Here is a 12,252-nt window from a genome sequence, read left to right on the forward strand (position 1 = left end):
TATTTACTCACGTATAATTATCGTTATCGAGAACGGGTGCAGAAGGCGATTGACCCGGCTACTAATCAGGGGAAATCCAGAAAGAATAAAGAGTTTTGAAAAGTAGTTTGGCTAGTTTTTTTTCTTTTATCTTCTTTTATCGTTCTTTCTTTGAAACGTATAATTATTATGGGTGTACCTGTTGTAAGTTGAAGCCAATTCGCACAGGTTGAAAAAAGATACCGCGCGACGTTTAGCCATTTTGTGGTATAACTACAAGTATACGTGAATTAGGGCTGTGCGATTAATCGAATGGTCGTAGACCTCGAGTCATTGATTTTATCAACAAATCGATTGGAATCGATGCATTAATCGGTATTTTGGCTGTGATCCGTACTTTTAGAACTTTCCGTATTACCGGTTAATCACGATTGAACGATTGATCTTACATTCTTCAGATGTGTCAAAAATGGTAAAATTCGATTACATGGTATATAGTAATTTTCGTAATTTATGTACAGTTTGTATAGGAAATCAAAAAATTCAGCGCAACAATTTAAAAATATTCCTTTATCTCTCGTACGCACATCACATATTAAAAGTAGAGATTATTTCGTTATGAAATTTTCCCATTATGCAAGATAGTAAGAGAGAGGGAGATAGGTAGAATTAACGAATGGAATATCAGAAAAGATCAAACAATATCACAACGCAGAGTTCAAAGATGATTGCAAGTAAAACAGTACTGAATATAAACTTGAACCTTACCTTGGATACTTACGTAAGGACTAGGAGAGAGTACAGAAATGAACAATATTATAGGATACTGCAGTTGAGTGAAAAAAAAAAGTGAAAAGAAAATAATTAGAATAGGATTATAATAAAATAAAGTAACAAGGGATGAAGGAAGAGAGAAATCGGTAAAAAAAACTTTGGAGAGAAGGGGGTTGAATGACACAACGGGCTAAAAAGAAATAGAGAGAGAGAGAGACGGAATTTATTAGAAGAAGTGATGTGCTTTATATTTTAGCTGAGGAAATGATTTTTTTTTTCTTTTATCGTCGAAATATTTTTGCCTATGTTACAGAGATTCAAAGAAATAGTTGTCAGTTGAATAATATGCACTGTTGAGTATAAAAGCCGTTAATTTTATATAATGCAAGAATTCTCGCGGAGAAAAATACATACTTCTCACTTTCTATATTATCTCCATTGTCAAAGAAAATTTCCACAGATACTTTGCGTGCTTAAAATACCTGCACTTAATGATTTCGATTAAAATATCACCCGACCTGACGCAAAATCAGCAATATTTATCTGTACATGTTTACTGGCGTTCTACGATCACGCAATTCTCATCAGACCTGAAACTGCACTTGTCGAGACTCTTAAAGTTTTTACCGGCATCATTTTCGACGCGCATCAGGCCTACTTCATTTACCAAATCGTATAGCTGATAGGATATAGCACGCGGTGCGGTTTGCCATCCGCTCTACGGTCACTGTACAATATGTCCGGGTGTTGGGTTTACAGGAAATCGCACCGTGAAGTATCCTCCTCGGAGGCTATAGGGTTTCCGGAAGGAAAAAAAGAGACACGAAATAGGCGCACCGCGAGAAAAAAAGAATCAAAGAAAGAGAGATAAAAGTAGGGAAAGAGAGAAGAAAGTAGAGAGAGAGAAAAAAACGAGGAGAAGACCGGAGTGAGAGCTGAGGACCGGAAGCTCCAGGGCGTTCAACTCCGACACCCAGTATATTTAGATTTAAAGGGACTTCCCCGGCTTGTCTGATTCCGAAGATCTCTCGGCATCGAGGGTGCGCCGCATCTCATACCATTTTCCACTCTCCTTTTCACCCAAGGGTAGAAGGAATCAAGTCGGAATGATGGGGCAGTGAAAAAAAAGGCAGTTTCGAAGAGAAGCCAGAATTTGAACGAGAAAAACTGATACTATTACAAACATTAAGCGGAATAAATATTTATTTATTTATTAAACAACTTAATTGTGAATCAAAGTGAAATTGGCAATAACGCGCTGACATTTGTATCAAATTGGTCATCTCTGCTTGAAAAAAGATCTTTAAATTTCATCCATTTATAAAATCTATGCCATAGATTGTAATGTTGTCGATAAAAAAAATACAATTCAAAACGTAAATATCTTTGAGGGAAAAAATTAACATGACGGGTGAAAAACGAATCTACAAAACTTGGCGAAGAAATTCTTCTATAGTATCTTCAATATTCTGAAACAATCCGCATGTGATTTTTTTCTCAATCTTAACGACGAAATAAATGTTCAACCAAACCGGGTTTGAATTTATTCTTGCACATCACAAATCAGTTTAAACCAAACTGCGGTGTATACGGGAAAAATTGATTCTTGTATACCGGATGCGGACTAAAAAAGCCAACAAAATAACAGACAGAAGAAACAAAAGCTACCTGTATTTCCGAGGGAAGGAAGTCGATCGTTTTCATACTTATACGGGTAGGTATACTGTTTCATAGTTGTCGCACAAGGTTCTTATCGGGTTGACGATGAGCCTGAACGGCTTACTCTCGATTTATTTAACCCGCTTGAAAAACACGGCAGACGTGTTAAGCTAGGTACAAAAACATTTAAAAACTTGTACCTATACATACGTCTCAAGACTAGTTTCACCGCTAGTCGAAACAAATCATTGTGCACCGATTTCTTTTCAGATTTTTAAACTGAGCCGTTTTCTCATGATAGAAACACATTGACAGAAATTAACATCGATTTATTATTGATTTTCCGTCCGATATATTTTCGAATCGTAATAATTGATGCATCATCGTTTCTTTTGTTACTCAGCACAATGAAGAAGAAAAATCAGAGTTTACGTAGTGGCAGGATAAATGTTGTGTCCAGAATTATCACAGAAATCAAAATAAAAAGAATGTACAGTTCAAATATTGTTAATAACGTTACAGTCATAATTGTATTGAAGATTTAACGAATGACACTGAATTTTTCTCACCTCTAAAATATTTTTCTACGATTTGATATAACAACAGTCCGACTTGGTGGAAAATGGGCATTTCTGAAGCGATTGGATTTGCAAGTTTGCAATAGAGATTGCAGGAAGTATATTGGCCTAAGTAATGAAGAAATAATGAAATGAGAATATCCAAAAATATGCATGTAGCAATCTGCGAAAAACAAGTTCTCGAATAAATGGTAATGTGAAAGTAAACAGGATTTTCGGAAATGAATTAAGTCTGCAGTACATCGCATAAACACCGTTTAACGTAAACCTACTTCGTGGCAGAAAATTGTTCAACATGAGTCATAAAATGTATTTCGCGTATCTAGAGGAAAATTAGGCGCAGTGTGACCTTCTCAAAATGGCCCAACTGCCATATGACAAACAGCCAAAGGCAATTCGATATAAATTTTACTCCAATAGCTATCGTATCATTGGCTATGAGGTTTACTGAAACAACTATCATTTTTTTATAATTGTTACCACTCAACCGCATTAAATGATACAGCCTTGATCCTTCAGTATTTTTCAGAGGATTTGATTCGCTAGAAAATTTGTTTGACCACTAATGAATTTTTACTTAAAGTTAACTTTCGAGCCGAGGCGTGTAACTTATTTTAACCGTTCGAGCTAAGGATTTCGACGGACACTTTTGTAGAAAATTCAAGTCCCTGCAAGATGTGGCTGATTGTGAGTGGTAATAATTAAAAAAAATAATGAATTCTTCTCCGTGTTATTTAAATGGGAAAGCTCCGAATTTCGAGCGCAGGCTTTGAAAATTGAACGCAAGGTATATCCTTGTGTCAAATACCCTCCTGTACGTACGTCTAATTGTAAGAACTCGATACACATTCCAACTTTGATCGCTATGAGAGCCCAGAATACTCAACGACACCGAGGATCACGTGGTCGTTGTTCAAACGGAATTGCGCAGTTAATTACCACATGTGCAATCGTTAAACAGTTGTACAAACGAAAAGACAAAGAAAATGGTAGATGAAGAAGGCGTCCAGCACGACACTCCACTTTTTCAGATACATTTGTAATTTATTCGCTTATACAGAAGTGTAATAATGGATGATGGCAAAGTTAGTCTTTATTGATGATACATGTATCTTTACATAATATTTACATTACCAATATGTTTGATATTGGGCTCTCTGTAAGGTAGTGGGCAAACAATTCGTGCCGCTCGTGTTGAATCGACGCCTATCGCTTGCAATAAATAAAGATTGAAATTAGAAGAATATACAAAATGAGAGGTGGAGCAATAGAGCGGGGAAAAATGGATCACTGTTTTACGTTACTTATAGAATTTAAGCAGTGACAGCCTCTAAGCGTTTTGGTAACGTACGTCATTTTTGCTCTACACACGAATGACGTTAGAAGTTATTCACCACAACCTACGTTCAATAAAATATTTTCAAGCCTTCCTCTCACATTGTAAAAAAGTTTTTATATTCCTACGAAAATACATTTCCTGCGTCAAGGATAAATATGCGGGCTATAGCAAAAGTGCTGTGGGCTCCGACTCGTTTGGGTAAAAAATTCAGCACACCTTGGTTTCAAGCTCCAAGTGTTAATTAAGCCTTGGGTACTTCTCTGATGCCAGAACTTTTATCTTTGTCATTAACGAAAAACTTCCGAATATCAGCGTCAATGACAGGATCTGATTCCATGTAATCGGTCTATGGTGCTACTTCTCCCTTAAATTCCAGATCCATTGCAGCATTCTTTTTGGCGCGTCTTGGCTGTTGATGTTCGACTTGAAGAAATGGATTCATGTTCTCACCCTCGAGATCATGCAGATTATTAAAGTGTGTACCTTGTTCGTGATTTATTCGACTATCTGAAAATCGGTGGAACTCGTTTTTTGCATTATTGCTAAAGGAATTTGTGCCCTTGTACTGCTGAGATCCTGCATCAACTATCGTATGTTGGTCAGCTTCGAAAAGAATCATCGCCAACTGATGATTCATGAACTCCCACGACCTGCGATTTGACTCATTCACCATAACGGGCCAAAGATCTCCAAAAATTTCACTCAATTCGTCTTTCGTTTTCGCGTTTAAATTATTTTGTCGTAATTCCTCGATGACAAGCGGTATCAAGCTCAGTAAAGTCTTTTGGTCAGCGATAACAATCTCATTATACACAGATCGTGGCGGTTCCAAATCCAAATTAGGATTTGTTTGGTATTCTGAATAGCCACTGTTGCCTGGGTCCTTTACAAGGTATCCGAATCTCGGCTCAACTTCCACATTGGCCACAGAACCAGGCATATCATCTATTGTTACTGCCGAACCGATTTCCGACATTGTTCTTCTATACTCAGGTAATGCAGTTGCATGGTAGTTTTCGTCGCGGTTCTCAATCACTTGTCCAAAGTCTTCTTCAACTTTAGTATCGTCCTCAGAAATAAGTACCTTGGTTGTCTCGAGTACAAGATCAGCAGGTGTCGTTGAAATCTTTGCAGTTGAAGCTTCGCCATAACTTGTCGAACCGATGGGAGTTACATCAATAGTTGCTGTTGCATAGCCGTTGTTTTCTTCAGTCGTCGAAAGATATTTGAAATCCCGTTCGAGTTCAAGATCGTTTTCAGGAGTGGACACGTCATCTGTCCCGGATGAAGTTTCAGTCAAAATGATTTCCGTCGCCGTATTTTTGTAACTCGTTGAACCGATCATGGAAACTGTATCAGTATTTTCAGTCACATAGTCTCTATTGTCACGCCTCCCTACAGGATATTCGTCACCCTTTTCCAGCGCGTCGTTGGCTACAGAGTTCAGTGAATCGTCCGTCTCGGTGAAAGTATCAGCAGATGGTGTGAAGAAGATTTCCGTAGTTGTTTCTTCATGATCAGGAGATGGAGGTGCTTGGTCTGCACGTTCATCTTGGTTCTCCATCACTCGTGCAGAGTCTCCTTCAACGTTAGTATCATCCTCAGACAGAATTACCCGAGTTGTCTCGAGTAGAATATCAACGGGTGTCGTTAAAATCTTTGCAGTTGAAGCTTCGCCATAACTTGTCGAACCGATGGGAGTTACATCAATAGTTGCTGCTGCGTAGCCGTTGTTTTCTTCAGTCGTCGAAAGATATTTGAAATCCCGTTCGAGTTCAAGATCTTTTTCAGGAGTGGACACGTCATCTGTCTCGGATGAAGTATCAGTCAAAATGATTTCCGTCGCCGTATTTTCGTAACTCGTTGACCCGACCATGGAGACTGTATCAGTATTTTCAGTCACATACTCTCTATTGTCTTGGCTCCCTACAGGATATTCGTCACCCTTTTCAAATTCGTCGTTGGCTACAGAGTTTAGTGAATCGTCCGCCTCGGTTAAAGTATCGGCAGATGGTGTGAGGAAGATTTCCGTAGTTGTTTCTTCATGATCAGGAGATGCAGGTGCTTGGTCTGCACGTTCGTCTTGGTTCTCCATCACTCGTGCAGAGTCTTCTTCAACGTTAGTATCGTCCTCAGACAGAAATACTCGAGTTGTCTCCCGTAGAATATCAGCGGGTGTCGTTAAAATCGTTGCAGCTAAAGCTTCTCCATAAGCTGTTGAACCGATGGGAGTTACATCAGTAATTACTGTTGCATAGCCGTTATTTTCTTCATTCGTGGAAAGATATCCGGAATCGTGTTCGAGTTCGAAACCTTTTCCGAGAGTGAACGCATTATTTGTCTCGAATGGAGTATCAGTAGAAATGATTTCCGTCGTCGTGTTTTCGTAACTTGTTGAACCGATCGTGGAGTCTGTTTTGGTATTTTCAGTTACATAGTCTCTATTGTTTTGTCTCTCTATAGGATATTCGTCACCCGTTTCAAGTTTGTCGTCGGCTTTAGAGTTGAGTGAATCGTCCGTCTCGGTTAAAATATCAGCGGGTGATGTAAAGACGGTTTCCGTATTCGTTTTTTCATCACTTGTGAAACCGATGGATGTTAGATTAGTAGTTGCAACTGCGCGGTCAGTATTGTCTTGACCATCGATAGTGTATTCACTCTTGTTTTCAACATTTACGCCGTCTTCAGAGCTAGGAACATCAAATGCCTCTGTTAAGATATCGGTTAAAGCTATGTCCATGATTGTTTCCTCATTATTCGTCAAGCTGATAGAGCCTGGTTTAATAGACGCAAGTGCGTAACTGCTGGCGTCTTGGTTTTTTGAATAATTCTGTTCGACTTCAATATCGAGTACGCTATTGATAGGTAATATTGATTTTATTTCTTTAGTCGAATCCTCATGACTGGTATAACTGGTGAAGGCTGCGTCAGTAGTAAATGGTGTTGTTCTAATTTTTTGGTTCTCCACGGAATATTCTGAGTCTTCAACTCCAAGTCCAGTACCATCGTCAATAGTGGGTACATTAGTTGTCCCCAGAATAATATCAGTAGGTGCGGTGAAAGCGATTTCCGTTAATTGTTCTCCAATATTTGTAGAGCTAATGGGTGTTGTATAAGGATATACTGTTACATAGCTACTGTACTCCTGATGTCTCACTGAATAATCACTGTCCTCGTCATCTCCGACACCGTTCTCAGAATTGGATACATCATCCGCATCCAATGGAATGGCAGGAACTGATGTTAACGCTATTTCCGTGGTCCATTTTTCATTACCAGTCAACCTGATATTGGTTGCATCAATGTTTGAGAAGTGCTCGTTCCCCGTCATGGGTTGCTCAGATATCGCAGATGAAAGTGTCCGACTAACTTCAGGAGATTCTAGCTCAACTGGACCTATAAGAATTTAAATTTCAATTAGAACTTATTAACAGTGATCTGAGAAATTTCTATGTTATAAAAAGTTATGACCATCATATTTTGTATATCATCAAACATCAAAGAATAAGTGGACCTACCAATAGTTGACAATGCATTCAAAGTCGCGTCTTTCTCAACTGGAGCATCCATGGTTATTTTTGCGTCATTTGTTGAACTATTGACAGGTATTCCAGCGAAGGTGAATGTACCGTCCAAAGTTGTAGTCATCTCCGTTAATATTACAGGCTGATATATCGAAACAACTTCTGCTGTAGACATCTGCTCGCTGGTGTTCAAAGTTTTGAATGGCACATTCGTAATTACAAACATTTTATCATAAGTCATAGTTGTTGCTGGTCGAACGGTAGAAGTTGGGGATTTCGAAACAGTTTCCTCAATCACTTTTGCTCTACTTGTTGAAGTTTGGACGGATACATCAGCATTTGAAGATATTTCATTTGAATCGACAATTGTCTCGGTTGGTTGAGTTGGAGCCGGTGTCGTTGAAATAATATTTGTTATTGCTTCTAAGTCATACTTCAAATCGCTGAAACGCACCTCCTCGTTTACATTTCTTTCTTCTAAAATAACAATTGTCGTTGTTAAGGTAGTTTCAGGGATCGATGAAACCATCTCTGTAGTTGTATCTGCTTCAGTTTCCAAACTCTGATAGGGTGTTACTTCAGTTAAAGACATATGTCTCAAATCTGCTGTTGCCTCGGTGGAAAATGTGGAAGGTGGAAATGTCCAGTGAGCGATTGTAGTCGTTTCAGTATTGTTCGTCGAAGTCTCAAAAAGTGTACGAGGACTTGAAAATGTTTCACCGAAAGGTTTGGTTACATCAGGCAACATTGGAACAGTTTCCGTATTGTGTTCTCCTTCGGTTATCGTCCTGTGAAAAACCGTATCCATGATCGATGCTTCTCGATTCCAATTGATGCTTGTTTCAGGTGGAACTGCATATGATGACGATGATGCAATTTCTGCAGTTATTTTTGCGTCTTGTGTCGATGTTCCGAAGGATGCGTTCGAGCCATACGCGGTGTCATTTAAATTAATAGATACCTCTGTTAAACCTATAAAATCTGGATACGCCGAAACGACGTTTGTACTCGTTTCTGCGTAATTTCTGGAATTGTCAAAGGATGTCACTCCACCTATAGTCACATCATCCAAAGGTGAGAACGGTTTAATTGGAGTGAGGGAAGAGAACGTCGATGCGGTCTCGTCGGTTATTTCCACCTCAGTCGGTAAAAGATCAAAGTGTGTTTCAGTCGTTGAATGTATTTCATCTAATCCGATAATCGTCTGGTTTGGAAATTTAGGAACCAAAAATGTCGAATCAATGCCTGTTTTTGGTTCCGAGTCCTTTATCGTACCGTCAACGGCCGAATCGACAGTTTTGGATTCTACTTCCTGATTAGTCGAATGTACATTTATAAACGCAACACCTGTTCCGTATTCTTCAACAGTCGTTTCTGATACTGGCGATTCAAAAAGAGTTTCTTCTGTCACCGAGACAGTATCCATCACGGAATTGAGGTCGGAGGTCGAAGGTATTTGAGAGGTTGCTTCTGCACCGAGAATCGAGGTCGTAAATTCTTCAGCTGTGATGCTGGGGGTTGGATCTATAACCACAGACGTAAGAATTGAACCACTTTTTTCAACTATTGATTCCACGTCGATTACCGAACTTGGTATAGATTCAGGCTTGATTCCAGATTCGATAGTTGTCTGCGAGTGCTGCAATGGCTCTAACGAAGTCACTTCTGTTTTCGATGTCGTTTTACTTGGAATGGTAGAAAATACAATTTCACCATTGTGAGTAGCTGCTTCAACGTCAAGGGTTTGTTCATCGCCACTTCCAGTCAAACTCACGGTTTCAAAACCAGTTTCAGTTTTTACGGTAGCACCGCTGAATTCCGTGAATGGCGGTTCTGTCGTACTTGCATCAAAAATTAGATTCTCGAGGATAGATTCCGTTGGTTTCACTGTTGAGGTCAGTGAGTCAATTAAAACCGAATCATAGGAAGGTAGCCGAGGTTTTGTAACTCCGTAATTCTCCAAAGAATCAAAAATCTTCACAGCCTGACCCACTTCCGGAGTTTCCACAGTCGTTGGCCGATTAATCGAAAACGTCGTGAGAATTTCCGATGCCTGGTGAAGCCCGGATGTACTCGGATTTTGTATTGTTACCGGTTGAACGACTGGATCCACCGATGAAAAACTTGACGGCGCCTCGGTATTCGGCGGGAAAATGACGTCAAAATGCGCTCCAGGCTTCTTGACGATAACGTGATCTTCGTTCATGGTGTGAAAAGGTATTTTTCCGAATTTATTTCGCCATTCGATACTATGCATTTTGTCTATCAATGCCTGCTGTCGCAGAAAAACCTGCTTGAGCCTTTCCATTGCTGCGCTAGCGATAACTCTGAAATTGCGGTCAATCAGTATACCTTTTTTGTACAGCCAAATTGGGTTCCCGAATCCATATATGCCCGGCTGAATTTTTGCAATAGTTTTTCGGTGGGATTTGTTCATATCTTGACCAAGATCAATGACCAATGGTAAAGGACTCTGCTGCTCGTTAGTCGAGCTTTGGAGACCATAAGGCACCTCTGAAGATCCTGGAACTGGGACGCGAAGTGGACGGTAAGAAGAAAAGCGCAATCTGTAGAAATCCTGGACTTCCTGGCTGGTACTTGGTGGATCAAATTCTGCAAAATTATTTCCCGTCAGAAAGCAATATTGACCCTGAACGATGAATAATTGTTGTAACGTTATGTAAGGGAATTTACTCATTGGGATTCAGTATTTAATACTCTATATATGATTTTAAAAAATCGCTTGTTATTCTATAAGAAAAATAAATTACAAAGACTAAACTTTGATACGTAAATTCATCCGATCATTCTATTCAATATTGTATAATAGTTATATTCATCGTCAGTTCATTTAGGCACTAATTTATACTATCAATAGATAACAATTAAATGTTTCAAGTTTGTTACTCCAGCTCTTTATTACGAGAATCTCGAATAAGATAGACTACGTGCTATGGCGAACAAACACTGACATTTTCAGAAAAAAATTATTGGAGAATTTGGATTAAAAAAATCATATCATACATTATTCCCTACTGTAAAAAAATATCTACAATTAGCAGCTAATAGCTGGACTTAGTTTGTCTTGGTATTTATTTTCTGGAATTATAATCAGTTGTATGTCAAAGGAAATAATACATAATAGATATATATCGCAATCACAGTGAGATTTGATCACGAAACAGGCTTCGTAAGGTCGTAGTCGATTAGCAATCAGTATAATACAATGATTTCATTGATTTTAACTGTCAGATTTACCGGAAAACATACATTATTTAAGTAAAGTAAAAACTCAAAACACGATATATTTTTGTATTTTCCCATTTTATTTTGTATTTGTGATTGCTGAGCCTCGTAAATAACTATTGAAAACCTATGAAATCTATACTAAAATTCGATACATAATATTATACTACTTACTCGCTTTGTACCTATTGAATTGAGTCAACATGATTGTTCTCACGTCAGATTTGAACGAAACACTTGTCACACACACAGACACACTCATATATGTATATACATGTTATATATAAATATATATAGGTATGTAACCAGAGAAGGAGGAAAGACGGTGGGCAAAAAAGGTGGATTATATTTCAAATTTTGGCTGAATATACAAAAATTATTACCCGTACGTCATTATTCCAAGAGATATATATCGACACGTGGTATATTGATATAAATACAAACAGTGCTAAATTTGTTTGACCCTGAAGCACATGTGGCGTACTGCACGAAAGATTTTCACGAGACTATCGCAATCTGTGCTTGACAAAAAACATAGTATCCAAACTGTTGACGTGAAAATGGATTTATATTGAATAAATTTAACTTACTCCTGTGAGGCAATGGCAGTGCGGAAACACTGAGCACCACGCAGAGAAAAGTACAAACGTTCCGCAAGCTCATGATGAAGCACCAAAAATCGTTGATCATGCGTCGAAAATACGTTAATGATACGTGCACTTTTTGTGACAGGCACTTCTTGAACTCGAGTTCGTCTCACTGGACACCGAATCGGCGACTGGTAAAACTGGAAATAAATACCGATATTCACCGTGAGCGCGGGTACTTAAAACTCCGTTTGTTTACTGGGTTGAAGTATCCCATGGGCAACGGCCGGCACTAATCCCACTTTAAATCCCAATCTTACGGCTGCGTCATTCTCATCGCCCTTTCGATTAGGTAGAACAAGAGGACACAGGTAAGGTCTCAGAAATGGTAGAGATTACTGTTTACTCGAGTCTGTGAAACACACGCGCGCAGACATACACGATGGTAACCAGAGCTTTACAGAAGACACGAAAATATTGAAAATGCCTGTAGCGACTCTAAAGGCCTTACTTTTGAAACACCTGCTGATGGTGGAGAAGCAGACGGACTATTTTTATGAGCAAAG

At 38.9% G+C, this 12,252-nt stretch overlaps 1 protein-coding gene across 1 annotated transcript; it reads right to left on the reverse strand.

The window, feature by feature from the left end:
- Positions 1 to 4,675: 4,675 nt before the first annotated feature.
- Positions 4,676 to 11,996, reverse strand: LOC124180699 (mucin-3A-like). Its single transcript, XM_046566445.1, has 3 exons — positions 11,690 to 11,996; positions 7,848 to 10,466; positions 4,676 to 7,725 (listed from the first exon to the last, which is right to left on the reverse strand). Exons 1-3 carry the CDS (start codon positions 11,787 to 11,789, stop codon positions 4,676 to 4,678), a joined length of 5,769 nt encoding a protein of 1,922 aa, XP_046422401.1. The 5' UTR covers positions 11,790 to 11,996.
- Between the last annotated feature and the right edge of the window lie 256 nt (positions 11,997 to 12,252).

This window comes from Neodiprion fabricii, chromosome 4 (genome assembly GCF_021155785.1).
Source record: "Neodiprion fabricii isolate iyNeoFabr1 chromosome 4, iyNeoFabr1.1, whole genome shotgun sequence".
NCBI lineage: Eukaryota > Metazoa > Arthropoda > Insecta > Hymenoptera > Diprionidae > Neodiprion > Neodiprion fabricii.